Source organism: Vulpes vulpes, chromosome 9 (genome assembly GCF_048418805.1).
Source record: "Vulpes vulpes isolate BD-2025 chromosome 9, VulVul3, whole genome shotgun sequence".
In the NCBI taxonomy this organism is placed as follows: domain Eukaryota; kingdom Metazoa; phylum Chordata; class Mammalia; order Carnivora; family Canidae; genus Vulpes; species Vulpes vulpes.
This window is the reverse complement of record NC_132788.1, coordinates 93938085-93953041: the sequence shown is the minus strand read 5'-3', so window position 1 is coordinate 93953041 and position 14957 is coordinate 93938085. Positions and strand designations below refer to the sequence as shown.

Sequence of the window (14957 nt, the reverse complement as noted above, 5' to 3'; positions counted from 1 at the left end):
TGCAACTGTTACTTGAATGTCAACATCTAAACTGAGACTTTGACCTCATGTCAAGACCTCATACCTAGACATCAGACCTACACTAGGACATTGACCTTGGACCTGGAATGTTGATCTAACCAGAACCCTAGACCTAGACTGGGGGACCTGGGTCTTAGACTGGAACCTTCCTTTGGGACTCAACTTGTCCTGGACATTGAACTCAGACATGGGATTGACTTGGATCTTGGAACTTACTTTTGACTTTGACTTAGATGTCTAAGTTTGGTCACAGAACTTGGACTTTGGGCACTTGTTTTGGTCTCTCCTGTGTTACTTCATCAGCTTATTATCTTTCCATGGGGGAGGGTAGCCACAGACTTGGCTAGGAAGTAGAGTACTTCCCCTAGTTATTGATAGCTGGCACTCCTGATCAATCCTCCTGTCAGTTTGCCGGGTATTTTGAGCTGGACTTTCTATTTAGTCTGTTTAGTCATGGGAAAGAATAGGCCATATGGGCTGCCATCTGTTGCTGGGTTAGGATTTGGGAAATGCCTAGTCTTGCTCACCTTGTTCTGTTCTGTGGGGAGACCTAAGATGCCCTGCTGCTGTGTTGTTCCTCTAGTCTGGAAGTCTCAACAAGTTCTACTTCAGAGAACTTTTCAGAGTTCCCTTTGTTTTTTGCATTCTTTTCAGGTTTATGGTTGTACTCAGCAGGGAGGAGCAAAGATAAATGGGTCTACACCATTTTGTCTAGACTGAAAGTCATTGGTCATTGCTGTTCTAGGTTACTCTGTTGAGAGTTTTGCTAAAGCTGAGAAGAGATATGGGACAGTGGTATGAAGGAGATGTGGTGTGAAAATTTGCTTTTATTTATTTTTTATTTCTTAAATTTTAAGTAGACTCCATGCCCAAAGTGGGGCTTGAATTCATGACCCTGAGATTACAAGTCACATGCTTTACCAACGGAGCCAGCCAGGAGCCCCTACTTATTTATTTTTTAATGAGAGGAACTGCAGCATATCTGTAACATCTCTCTCCTGACGATGCAGGATGCATAGGCAATAATTACTGGAGCAATGCCTTGAATAGGTAGAGACAATAAGATGTCCTGCACAAAATGGGAAAACTTTAAATAGGAGGTTGGAAGGTTTGTCTATTGTTTATTCTAACAGGAGGGATGCAGAGTACATGAGCACAGATGCAGGTAGGTGCTCAGTAAGGTCTTGGAAGTCTAAGGAGTTTCTTTCCTGGCTGTTAACTTCCTGAAAGAGGAGGCAGGGTTAACAGTTGGGCAATGAGGAAGAAGAAAGAGGCTACTGGAGGTTTGGAGAGAGAATATATGAAAAACTTACATAGGAGAGTGAATGAGCAAATAGTCTAGGTCTAGAAGACATGAGAGACGAATATAGAAGACTATGATTTAAAAATAGGATTTCAAGATTTTAAAGATGGAGGGATCCTAAGCAATGTCAAAGACCAGACTATGGATAGCTTAGTGCGATTTACAAAGCAATGATAGCTATGTCTGGCGCTGAACCGGGCAACAGTGATAAAAGCATGAGGAAACCAGTCTCCTCTGGAGTGGTTAGTGTGCAAGCCACACTGGAGTGGGCTGCTGGGAAAAGGGGGATGAGCCTGTTAGAGCAGACAACTGGTGTGGGTTTGTTTGTATAGAGATGAAGAAACAGAGGTAGCTGAAGAGGAAAGTGGAATTAAAAAGATTTTGAAAGATGGGAGACACCAAAACATGTTTGAATTCAAAGGGAAGGGACCCAGCAGAGAAAGTGAAAGTGCAGTAGAGACTAGAAAATCAAAAGAACAAGGTGGGATTCAGAGCACATGGAAAGACTGGCTTAATGGGAAGCAGGACCCTTCCTATATTGTAACAGGAAGAGAAGAGAAGGTGGGAGCATATGCAGATACATTTATAGATTCGGATGTGAGAAGATTCTCTAAGACTCCCAGATATTTCACTCTAAGCCCAAAGGTAGTATGACACTATAAATGCTTCAGCCCATCATCTTCCACGCAAGGTAACCCCCCTATTGGCACAGAGGACCTGCTCTCGCCAAGGTCACAGTGACCTCCATGCTGCCACATTTAGAGGGTATTTTAAAAGCTTCATCTTTCTGGACTTCACAACAATATTCAACATTGCTTCATTCTCCAGAAAAACTCTTCTTTTGACTTTCCTGATCCACACATCCTTGTTTCTTTCCTTCCTTCTCTATTTCTTTATCTGCTTTGTTAGCTTGTGCAAATATTTTTCACAAATTCTATATAAATTCAAGGTTCCTCACTACTCCCTGTATGGTAAATTGTCATAGTTATGGAACCCCCCCACCCCCCGCAATGATTCACACCTCCCAGTATCCATGCCCCCCTTATAGTTTCGTCACACTTGGACCCTGGGCTTGGCCACATGACCTGCTTTGGCCAATGAGATATTAACAAACATGATACAAGTAGCAGCTTGATAAGCTTATGAATGGGGGCCTGTCCTCTTGGAACCCTGAAACAATCATGCTATGAAGCAGTTCAGGATAAAATACCACATCTGACCCACCTGCTGAATGCAGCCACATGAGTGAGTCCAAGTGACACCAGCAGAATCACCCAGCCAATCCAGAGACACATAAAAATAAACTACAGTTTTAAGTCACTAAATGTTGAGGTGATTTGTAATGTAGCAATGGTTAACTTTCATTCTCATCTATAACAGAGACATGGCTAACTTTAGTGGCTTTGTGCAAAACAGAAAAGTGAGTCATAAAAACATGCTTCTATTGGGCAGACACATCCTTGTTCAAATAAAAGTTGCCCCTTCCCCTAGGATGCAGCCCTACTCCTGGTGCACAGCATGCATTTGGGCCCACACTCAACTTTGTCACTGGGTTCCTTTATGCACTAGACAAGCTACACACATGTGTGAATTCACATTCACACAATTCTCTCCATTTAGCATAGACCAGAAACTTGGCTCCAGGACAGTTTTTTTCTTAAATTTATTTGAGAGAGAGAGAGCAAGAGGGGTGGCAGATGGAGGAGAGAAAGAATCTCAAGCAGACTGCACTAAGCACAGAGCCTGATACAGGATTCAATCCCATGACCCAATCAATCATGACCTGAGCTAAAATCAAGAGTCTGATGCTTAACAGACTGAACCACCCAGGCATTCCTGGGACAGGTTTAATTATTCCACTTAAGGAGAAAGAGAGAAAGCACCTAGAATAGTGCTCCTAGTCTTGAAGATTCAGTAGAACACTGATTTTTATTGAGGAAGACAGGCCAAATGGTGCTTATAGTCACTGCATTTTTCAGGCAAGTCAATTAGGCAAACTCCTCCTTGAAAAGGATGAATAGTTCTTAGAAAAAAGAGGAGCCATTACTGCTCTGAACCACCCATGAACATTCTGGAAAAGAGGTAGATAGCTAGATTCTAGAGCAGGTGGAAGTGAGGAGCTAGATCCTCAGGTATGTGTGGTGCCCAGCAAAGATGGCGCTACGATCCCCAGGCCTCCCTGGTCCTAGGTCTCTGAGAAAAGGCTGGGCAGTGCAGCCAGTCTTCACAGACAAACAGGCTTGTATCAGGCTGGTCCTGGGCCTCCTGGTCCAGCTACACAGTGGATGCCTCCCTCTGGACTGTAGTGCACAGGGCCACAGCGCAGCTGGGGCTCCTCTTCCTCATACCAGCGCTGTTCACTGAAGTCAGGGAAGAAGGCTGCAATCTCTCTGCTGGCGGAAATCACAGAGTCTGTAAGGGGAGGTAAGAAAGAGAAGGAGTTCTCATAAGGTGTGCTAGTTGGAGGCAAGAGACAGTTATAATCAGATTCAGAAACCCGAGCCTCTAGTTCTGCCTCCTGACCCTAAGTCCTGAGGCCATGTCTGCGGAGATGGCCACAAAAGAAGAGAAATGTATTTGGGAGGAAAGTTTATGGCAGGGTTACCCCTTAACTCCAACATATGGCCTGACCACCAACCCCAAACCATCCTCTCTTATTGGTGGCCAAGGACAGGGGAGGCGGACTCACCAGAGCCATGGGTCGTGTTGCGGGTGTCAGTGAGGCCGAAACTTCCACGAATTGAATCTGGAGCCACATGACGTGCTCGAAACACTCTAGTGGGTCCCATCAGGGTCCTCCAGAGCTGGATGGCATCCTTGCGGGCAAGGATGTAGGCTCGGATTGGTCCGCTGTGTACAAAAGGAGCACATGTCAGGAATCTGGCTATGTGGTCGAGGAGGGCACACTGTGAGCAGGGCATGAATAAAGGCATACTATGTCCTGAGAGTTACCCTGCCTTTCTAGCTAAGTACTGATGCTGCTTCAAGTAGTAAGTGATGGAAGGCCACTCCGTGTATACATGAAAGGCCACAGAGGTCAGCAGAGTGGCTCGTAGCATTCAACAACACTCTTCTCTAGCCATTGGACCAATAACCTCATGGGACAAGTGGCTACCAGGTCAGTGTTGGCTTAGTCATGGCCTCAAGTCCATGTATCTTCAGACACTTAACACTGATTACAACTTTAAAGAGTGTCAAATGAAATTTAAAAATTTAGGGAGCAGGAGAGATAATTTTTTTTAAAGATTTTATTTATTTATTCATGAGAGACACACCCGCACAGAGAGAGAGAGGCAGAGACACAGGCAGAGGGATAACCAGGCTCCATGCAGGGAGACTGACGTGGGACTTGGTCCCAGGTCTCCAGGATCACACCCTGGGCTGAAGGTGGCATTAAACCGGTGATCCACCTGGGCTGCCCCGAGAGATAAATCTTGGTGGATAAAGATGCCAAAACGAAAATTAGAAGTACCTGGCCATGTACTCCACCAGCCGCTGATAGAAAAAACGCCCTGCAAGGAGAGAGTAACTTCATCAAGACATTGATGCCCAGGAGAACTTTTGTACTTCTGCCTCCTTACTCAAAATAAATAACAAAAATTGTTTTATTTTTAAAAAAGATTTGGGGCACCTGAGTGGCTCAGTCAGGGTCCTGGAATCGAGTCCCACTTTGGGCTTCCTGCTTAGCAGGGAGTCTGCTTCTCTCTGCCTCTCTGGCCTTCTGCCCCTCTTCCCCTGTTCCTCTCTCTGCTCATGTTCTGTCTCTCTCAAATATTTTTAAAATAGATTTTATTTATTTATTCATCCACTTTAGAGAGAGAGTGCAAGGGAGAGGGGCAGAGAGAGAAAAGGAGAGTCTGAAGCAGCCTCCACACTGAGGGTGGAGCCTGATGTGGGGCTCAATCCCATGACCCTGAGATCATGACCTGAACCAAAACCAAGAGCCATATGCTCAACCGACTGCACCACCCAGGCACCCCAATAAAAACTGTTTTAGAGAAAAGAATAAGAACATACCTGGGTCTGAATCCAGGCACTGCCACTTACAACCTGTGCAATTTTGGGTAGGTCATTAATTTTCCTAACTCAGGCTCCTGATCTTTATACTGGAGACATAACAATACCTACACCCCATAGGGCTCTAGGGAAAATTCAATGAAATCATGAGCACAGGACAAGGTCTGAAATAGTAAACATGCACTAACTATAACTACTGATATCATCAGGACATAAAACTAAATTTTTGGTTAGGGCTACGAAGTGGAACCCTCCTAGAAAAAAAAAATTTTTTTTAAAGATTTAATGTATTTATTTATTTGAGAGAGAAAAAGAGAGTGGAGGTGGGGGGAGGACCAGAGGGAGAGGGAAAAGCAAACTCCAAACTGAGCATGAAGCCAACACAGGGCTCGATCCCATGGCTTGATCCCATGACACAGAGACCATGACCTGAGCCAAAATAAAGAATTGGACACTCAATTACAGCCACCTAGACACCCCCTGGAAAATATTTTCCGAAGATTGATAATAATGAAAAGTTTGTGTATCAAGCGAGACTTCAGAAGAATGGCCACAGTATTACAGTTGGTAGGTCAGAGACAGGCTGCTATTGTGCGTCCAGGTGAAAATCTCTCTTGCACACATCTTGAGACAGAGAAGTCTCCCATTCAAAGGACTGTTGATCCTACCTTCATGCTCTTGGTAAAACTTCTGGCATTCTTCTTTTCTCCACAGAAGTTCTTTCATTCGTACAATAAGGAACTTGTTGCTCAGAATCTGCTGATGAACAGCCTGGATAAACAACCACATCAAAGATAAAAATTGGTCAAAGGGACCTCTGGAGTGAATAGGAGACACAGACTGATCAAAAGAACCATGAGGACCCACCAGAGCCCAGGACTTGAGATCTGTCCCATAGTTGGGTAGGAAGAGAAAGAAGGTGGAGTGAGGTAAAGACCTTCAGTCACATGGCCAGAGCATGAGCCTCGGGTGCAGGGGGCAGGAAGTGCCATCTCTGCCCTTCTGTTCCTACAGCCCACATGACCCACTTCTCGAACCATCCTAAAAATATCTTGATAGTGGTCCTGCCTTGAGTTTGTCCCACTCTCTCCAAACTATCACACTTGACAGATTAAGAACACCATAAAATATATGTCACACTCTGGTCAGAACCTTACTCATGGAATGAGGTACAACTACTCTAGCCCAGTGTTCAAGGCTGTACTGTCCTTGTCCTCCACCTCTTCCAATTCTCTAGTCCCATCACCCCAGCCTGCCTGTGGCCCTCAGATCCACCATATGTGTTCCTGTTTCAGTGTCTCCCTCTAGGGAACACCTGCCCTCCTGAACACTAACTGAAGCCCATCCTTCCTTCGAGCCTGTCTAGGTCCCAACACTAGCAGGTCACCATTTCTGACTGCTCTTGTCTTCCTCTGCACCACAGTGTGCTTACCTCGCAGAATTGCTCAGCTAGTACTTATCCAACTATTGTAGGCAGAATCCTACAATGACCCTCCCCTAGTTCCACCCAGGTTCTGCACCCTACTCTCCAGGACTGTGAATATGATGCAATATGATTATGTTATATCATATGGCAAAAGGGATTTTCAGGTGTAATTAAGGTTGCTATCAATTGACTTTGGTGTATTTATTTTTAAAAATTCATTTTAGAGAGAGAGAGAGTATGTGGTGGGGAGGGGAGAGGAAGAGGGCAAGAGAAAGAATCTCAAGCAGACTCCCCACTGAGCACAGAGCCCAACATGGTGCTCAGTCCAATGACCCTGAGATCATGACCTTAGTTGAAATCAGGAGTTGGATGCTCAACCAACTGAGCCACCCAGCCACTCCATCAGTTGTCTTTGCTTTAATTAAAAGGGACATTATCAGGATGAGCCTGATTAATCATATGAACTTTTTAAAAGCAGACTTTTATCTGGCTAGCAGCTAAACGAGAAGTCAGATTTAAGCATGAGAAACACTGAACACACCACTGCTGTCTTGAGGATGGAGTGAGCCATGTGATGAGGAACGTGAGTGGTCTCTAAAATATGGGAGCAGTCCTTGCCTGAAGGCAAGCAAGGACATGGGGACCTCAGTATTATAACCATAGGAATCAAACTCTGTCAACAACTGGAACAAATTTGGAAGTGGATTCTTTCCCAGATCCTCCAGCTAAGGAGCCAGTCAGCCAACACCTTGACTTCGGCTTTGTGAGACCCTAAGGAAAAATCCAGGCAAGCCTACTGCACTTCTAAATTCTAGAATTGTGAGATAAAAAATGTTGTCTTAAACTGCTAAGTTTGTGGTAAGTTGTTACACAGCCAGAGAAGACTAATATACATACATTGTCTTGAGGTTTGGTTCTTCTTACTGTATTGGACCCTTATATTTTTTATCTGCCCCAATTCTCCAGTAGATTTTTGTCTTCTTAGAGTCAGAGTCCACAGGTCCTAGCTTTGCCTCCGTAGCATCTTTCATAGGACTGTGCTGTCAGTCTTCACAAATGGCTCTGTAGCCCCAGAAATAGAAGCAGTGCCCAGGGCATACAGTAGAGGATTAGGATTCCTTCTTACCTCCAGAATCAGGGGGTGAGCAACAGCATCAGGCTTGATCAGGGCCAGAGTAAGCTGGAGAGCCTGAGGGCTTCGCAAGATCGAGGTCATCTCACTCCTGCCATCAGAAAGCTGGATTAAGGACCCCTCCATGCTATGCTCCCCACCCTCCCTACTCTGGAGCCATGCAACCTTGCAAGCCAACAGCCACCTCACTTTCAAGGCCTATGGTGGTTACATACAAAGGAGTTACCTATTCAGGAGAAATTCAAGATTAAACATTACTTGTCTCTGCCAATGGTCCCTTCAATTTCTAACTTTTCATTGTGTTTTAGAGGATTTACAATTTACATTGCTAAACAGCCTGGCCCCAAATGTACAGTAACTGTTTCCATTCATAAGGCTTTCTATCCCATAGGGGGCTCCCATCAATTCTAGAAGTGGAAGATTGGATGGACAAGAATTGGGATGTTGCCAGGATACTCTTAAAGAAGTCTGCTGGATACATACCATCTCTTATCTAATCTTACATAGAGATCAGGATCTCCCCTGCCCAAATCAATTCTTTAATATACTGTCCTCAATGGCAAGGCCTGTGGACATGCAACTCCAAGGTCAAGGACCACTTGTAACCATTTTGTATCTGAAGCAGCTGAAACAGTGCCTAGGACAAAGGTCAGTTTAATTGACTAGTGGAACCTATACAGTCTTGTTCTGTCTATCTTTGTATTTCTAGAGCCTAGCATAGCATAAGAGCTCAATAAATAATCATGGAAATGATATAAGGAACATAAAAGTATTTCTTAAACTGGACCAAGAGAATGTGGGGTATCTCCCAACTGTGAAATTCTATTCACATGTGAGAAACTGATCATCTGATCAGGACTAAGGACTAAGTATAAAAGATTACCTAGTGGAGCTCCTAAATTTGCCAACAACTATGGAGAAGACTTTCATGAAGACACACAGGAATAGTCTGGACAACACTCATTTATTTTAGGCTGAAAGTAGCCTGACAATCATGTTAAAGGCAGTGCTAGGGTCTCTCCTACTCATGTCCTTTCTACAGCTTTCAGCTGGATGCTCCACTCAAACCACAAGTCCAGCCAATCCACTCTCCCTAATATCCCAGGTTGTGAGTAACCGAAAGCAAAAGGAATCTTCACCATAATCTAAGGAGAGACAGTCTTAACATCTTCTCTCCCTCACCTTCCATATCCATGTTATCACCAAGTTCTGGCAATTTTACCTAAGCAGTGTGTCTCAAATCCATACAATCCTCTCCTTCTCCAGGGCCACCACCCTAGCCCAAGACTTCATCAACCCTCATTGGATTTCTGCAACAGCCTCCTCGATGGCCTCTCAATTTCTACTCCTGCCAGCCTCTACAATTTCCACACAGCAGCCAGTGTACTAAAAATGTAAATCTCATCATATCATGTGAGACATTTCCACAGTCCAAAATGTGCTTCCTCTGGTTACTGCCTATCCATCTACTAGATCTTAGCTCACTACCCCTATTATGGCTTCTCGGACCTTTTCTTCAGTTATGTCTTCACTCGTTAGGTAAGCTCCATGAAAGCATTAAAAGATGCTCACCTATGCAGAGTGTCTAGTACATAATTGAATCTCAACAGTATTTGTTGAATGAATGAATTAATGTGCCTCATCCAGCTATTGCAAGGCCAAGCTGCCAGGGGCCCTCTGGGGAAGGATGTGGTTCCTTTCCGAATGCCAGCCAAGTAATGATTGTCTTGGCCCTTGATTTACAACAAATGTTGACAGATCAAGAAACTCGCTCAACTTCAAAGTTGCTTTATCAGAGAACCACAAATTTCAGAGGTTGCCAGGGTATTCGCCCCCTCACCTGAGGCGCCCATTCCTCTGCTTCAGGGAGGGCGAGGGCCAAGCCCCTCATCCTCCCAGGCGCCACGGAGACCCGCAACCCCCTAACTCTACCTCGGCTCCCCGTCCTCCACCCTCCCCCGACACCTGAGGCCCAGCTCCCCAACACCCCAGGCTCTCAGCCCCAGTTCTTGACACCAATCCATCTCCTTGCTGCCCCTCATTTCTCTAGGCTTGCAGCCGCGGGACTCCTGTCCCCTGCACCAGGGCCTCAGCGCACCCCGGATTCTGGCCCCCGCCCCGCGGGAGTTCAGGTCTGGATTCACCTGGTCCTCCACCGCGGCGCCCGGCCACCAGGCACCGCGGTAGCTAGCCTGCGCGGCCCAGGCGGGGTCCTTCGGGCGTTCGGCCGGGCAGCCCTTCCGGGGGTCCTTGCCGGGAAGCCGCGGACCGGCCGGAAGTGGGGGCGTGGTGTGTGAGGTAAGGGGGAGACGGCGCAGTGGGAGCGGCCGGGCGGAGGCTAGACGGCCCGCAGCCCGAGCGCCGCTGCTGCGGGTGGCCCTTGTCTCTCCGCAGCGCCTGCCCCGGGCTGTACGAAGGGACGGGCCGTCTCGGGCGGGAACTGCCCCTCCGCGCCGGCTTGGGCGCCCTCAGGCGGGAGGGAGGCGGGCGTTCCTGGGCGCCCCTGCGCGGGGGAGGGGGCCGCCTGGCTGTGGGACGGAGCTTGCTCGACTCGTTCTGTTACTTTTCTCTCTAGGGTAGTGCCTGGCTCGTGGTTGCTGCCCGGTACTTGTCGGAGCTACGTGGAGGGCGAAGAACTTGGGCGCTCCATCGCGAGGGCGGTGGCAGCCGTCCCAAGTCTCGCGCTCAGGCGATACCTAGACCCGAGGGAGCACAGCTGAGGTGGAGGTGGTGACCGAGGGTTCTTACCTGGGCTCTAGGTTTCCGTAGGCCGTGAGGGAAGCTAGTTGGAAGGGCCTTGGACATGTCGCTAAGGAATGTGGGGTAGGGTGGGTGGGTTCTCCAGCAGCCTGTTGAAGCAATGCAAAGTGAGGTGAGGACTGTGGGTATTCCTGGTGTGTGGTCTAAGTATGGAGATGGGATAGTGTGGCAGGTTGAAGAAGGGTGGTGAAATTTTTTCTTGGAGTCACTGAATTTGAGAAGAGTGAAAATAAGCCATAACTGTCATCTATATATCTACACACACACACATATATATGTATATGGATTAACTGATTCTAGTGCCAGGTATACAGGTGTTGCACTTCTGGAAAGTTGGAAGGGAGGTCTATGATTCTGGCAGCTTGTTTCCACAAGATGTCTTTCAGAAAGTCCAGTCCTGCTTGGCTGGTGAAGGCACATGTCCCTTTCTTCTTCTTCTTTTTCTTTTTTTCTTTTTTTTTTTAACATTTTATTTATTCGTGGAAGACACAGAGACACAGGCAGAGGGAGAAGCAGGCTCCATGCAGGGAGCCCAACGTGGGACTCGATCCTGGGTCTCCAGGATCACGCCCTGGGCAGAAGGCGGCGCTAAACCTCTGAGCTACAGGGGCTGCCCCACATGTCCATTTCTGCCTTCACAGCATTAGAGTAAACTTAACCATATGCTACTGACCAGACATCAGATTTTAGTCTTATTTTCCAGGTGTTTCAGGTCCAATTTTATTTTCTATTCCCCTTTTTTTAAGTTTTTTATTTTTAAGTAATCTCTATACCCAACATGGGGCTTCAGCTTACAAGCCTGAGATAGAGTGACGTACTCCACTACTCAGCCAGCTAGGTGCCTGTTTTCTACCTTTATCTTCATTAACATACGTTTGCACTATAGGGATTTTGCCAATTTTTAGACCATGGTCATTAGCTCACTTTTCTGTCTAACCCACACACACTGGCGAAGGCTTTAGTTCCATATTTTATAGTTGTATTGACTACCCTGAGCAGCAAGCCTATATAATGAAAGGAAGGGCAGATAGGATTTTAGGAGACTCAATAAATAATACCGTTTTTCTTTTTTAAAGATCTTATTATTTTTTTGAGAGAGAGTGCACTCAAGAGAGCACAAGCAGGGGGAGTGGCAGAGGGGAAGAGAGAGGGAGACACAGACTCCCCACTGAGCAGGGAGCCTGACTCAGGGCTTGATCCCAGGACCCTGAGATCATAACCTGTGCGGAAGACAGCCGCTTAACTGACTGAGCCACCCAGGTGCCCAACACCCTTTTTCTGAACTTGGGCTCAGAACCAACAGAGAGTAATTGCAGGCAGGTAGAGACCAAATGTCAGCTTATTTAATACTGGTGGAGCTGTTGGAGAACATATTGTGAGAACCAAATTCGCCACCTTCTAATTCTGTGCTGCCAGACTTCAATGCCAGGTCTCCTAAAAGCCTTAAGTAACACCAAAAAGAATCTAAATCATTAATAGGACATACAAAGTTATCACAGCATTGCTTCACATTCACTGAATTTAGGAAGCAGACCACCTTGAGCTTGTAGTAGATTTTGTCCCTAGAAACCTTTTCAAAGACTCATACTCAATGTGAGGGAAGGTGAATAGGCTGAAAAGGTCTTGACTCAATGTCACTGGGACTCTGGTAATTCTATAACAGTTATTGAGTCTCCTAACTTGTGAGTCTAAACTCGGGAGAATCACCTATTATGAGATTAATTATGACCTGTGTTGATTATATTCTGAGGGGCCTCTACCTGCGTCTTGTCTAGTCTTTGTTTTTCAGCTAGTGGTATTTAAGACGATGCCATCTTCTTACAGTGTTAATTTACAATAGTAGCAGCCCCAAACCATGTCTTTGAAGTGTCTTTCTTTTTTGTCCAGTATATTCAAATTTCTTAATACCGTTTCTCTTTGGGGTCCTGTGTTTCTGGCGTCCCCAAGCTGCATTGAGGGTGAGCTCTATGACATGGCTTACCCAGCCCCACTGTGAGCAGCTCTCAGTTGGCCACTGTTTTCTTCTGTAGAGTTGGTCAGGCCCAGGACACATGGCTCTTATGCGTGGGGGACAGGAGGGTGGTCCTTTACTCCGTGAGTTTTAGTTGAGCATTACTGTGGCAGGTGTTTTTATTTTTTTATTTTTATTTTTTTTTTACCTGAAGCTACTATTCTTGGTTCTAAAATTTGTTGCCTCAGGGACCCAGTGAGAATTGAGACCTTTGCCTTTCCTCCAGATCCTGTCTCAGCTTCTGAGCTTCTGGATGTGCCACATGAGGAGTAGTATTTCTTTCAGACACTTCTCTTTGGGCATTTTCTTTTTCTTTTTCTGTGTTCCCCTACTCCTTTCCAGAAGGCTCATTGAATTTCTGACATTTTTATCATTGGAGAGAAGGAAGACCCATGGAACCAGCTCTTTGCTAGGCTACAGAAAGTGGGGAAGGAATGAATTTACATAGCCATGCCCTAGAGATTTGTCTCTCAGTTGTTTTCCAAGATATCAACTTGCTTTTTAAAAATATCTCTCAAAAACCCCCCCAAAACATCTTTTCCTTTATTTTCATTCTTGTACTGCTTCTGATCTTATGGAGCAGGTTTCTAAAGCTATGCATTTCTTCCTGGACTTTGTAAACATATGTGATTCTGTAATACTGTTCCAGGCCCAGGCTTTTCCCATCTTCTTAATCTCCATGGCTGTGGTAATTTCATAGAGTGGTTTTTCTACTTCAGTCTGAGAAGATGATATGTTTTATTTGTAACAAGGGCATTGTTTTTTTTTTTTTTTACAAATAAAACCTACCATCTTTTTAAAATGGAAACTGCATTGTAAATCTCAGAACTAGGGATCCCTGGGTGGCGCAGCGGTTTGGCGCCTGCCTTTGGCCCAGGGCGCGATCCTGGAGACCCGGGATCGAATCCCACGTCCGGTTCCCGGTGCATGGAGCCTGCTTCTCCCTCTGCCTGTGTCTCTGCCTCTCTCTCTCTCTCTCTGTGTGACTATCATAAATAAATTAAAAAAAAAATAAATCTCAGAACTATAAAACCATAGTCAGTTGTTTTTTTTTTTTAATCTTATTTATTCATGAGAAACACACACACATACACAGAGGCAGAGCCACAGGCAGAGGGAGAAGCAGGCTCCATGCAGGAGCCTGATGTGGGACTCAATCCTGGGTCTCCAGGATCAGGCCAAGGGCTGAAGGCGGTGCTAAACCACTAAGCCACCCAGGCTGCCCCATAGTCAGAGTTATTGACAGACCAGCAAGTGGGGAGTAAACCATGAAGGGAAAAAAAAAAAACCACACATGAATTCTGGTTTTGTCCTTTGGCCTTGAGTCTAGCTCAGGATATAAGGGATGGAATTTGGGACAGCCTTTCCATTCTGTCCGCTGGGCTGGGCCTAATAAAGTCTGGAACTCATACACTTGTGCTCCTTAGCATATGTGAATTTTTTTTTTTTTAAGATTTTATTTATTCATGATAGACAGAAAGGCAGAGACACAGGCAGAAGGAGAAGCCGGCTCCATGCAGGGAACCCGATGGGGGACTCAATCCTGGGACTCCAGGACCACACCCTGGCCAAAGGCAGGTGCCAAACGGTTGAGCCACCCAGGTGTCCGCATATGTAGAATTTAATTGCAGTTTAAAGGCCCTGGCCTCTCGAACTAGCTAAAAGACATAGTAAAGGACCAAATAATTGTTTTACCCCAGTATCTAAAAGGCGTGTATGGGGAAGGACTTCCCTGTAGTTAAATTTGTGCCTCAGTAGACCCTGCTCACCGAGGTCTTCCCTGCTGCTTAGGCTTTGCAGATGCCCTACAAGGGAAGGCAGTGGGTCTGTGCTAATAAGGCCAAGGTCAGTGCCCACACCTTAGCCCTTATGTGCTTCAACCACAGAGATTGTGTTAAGGACAGTGGCTTTACTGAACCATGTGACTGGCATTTTGCTAAGGTACTCCTTCATCCCAGCCTGTACATAAAATCAGAGTTAGAAAAACACTTGCCTGTGAACAAAGTGGCCTGCATTTCAACATGGCCAACTTGAAAAGTGTTTGAAATGCTTCAAATGGTGGTCCCATTGTAGCCTCAACTTGTATGTGATATTTTACTCTCCACATTCCTCACCAGATCTCTCTTTTCTGTTCTTTGCCAAATCATGAGATCCTAACATTCCTTTGAATGAAACATCCCTCCACCTCTGTCAAAAGGCAGAGCCTATTCCTGTGAAACTTCCAAAATAGAGCAACAGAACCTGTGGGCAGCTGGTTCCCAAAATAAGGGAAGAAAGGGTCAAACTA

General features: G+C 45.9%; 1 protein-coding gene and 1 long non-coding RNA gene across 5 annotated transcripts in view; one reads left to right on the top strand and one right to left on the bottom strand.

Moving 5' to 3' along the window:
* Positions 1 to 828: 828 nt before the first annotated feature.
* Positions 829 to 10216, bottom strand: NME6 (NME/NM23 nucleoside diphosphate kinase 6). Of its 2 annotated transcripts, none has more exons than XM_025988903.2 (6): positions 10044 to 10216; positions 7894 to 7990; positions 6010 to 6112; positions 4797 to 4836; positions 4014 to 4174; positions 829 to 3736 (listed from the first exon to the last, which is right to left on the bottom strand). In XM_025988903.2, exons 2-6 carry the CDS (start codon positions 7981 to 7983, stop codon positions 3570 to 3572), a joined length of 561 nt encoding a protein of 186 aa, XP_025844688.1. In that variant the 5' UTR covers positions 7984 to 7990; positions 10044 to 10216; the 3' UTR covers positions 829 to 3569. The 2 variants fall into 2 exon arrangements, with proteins under 2 accessions (XP_025844688.1, XP_025844683.1); XM_025988898.2 differs by having other exon boundaries at positions 9998 to 10110.
* The window catches only part of LOC140593940 (uncharacterized), a 19395-nt gene continuing 14587 nt past the window's right edge, over positions 10150 to 14957 (top strand). The window contains exons 1-2 of one of the 3 annotated variants that reach the window (XR_011994407.1): positions 10150 to 10197; positions 10475 to 10771. This is a non-coding gene — a long non-coding RNA (uncharacterized lncRNA). The other 2 variants (XR_011994408.1, XR_011994406.1) reach the window with 2 other exon arrangements.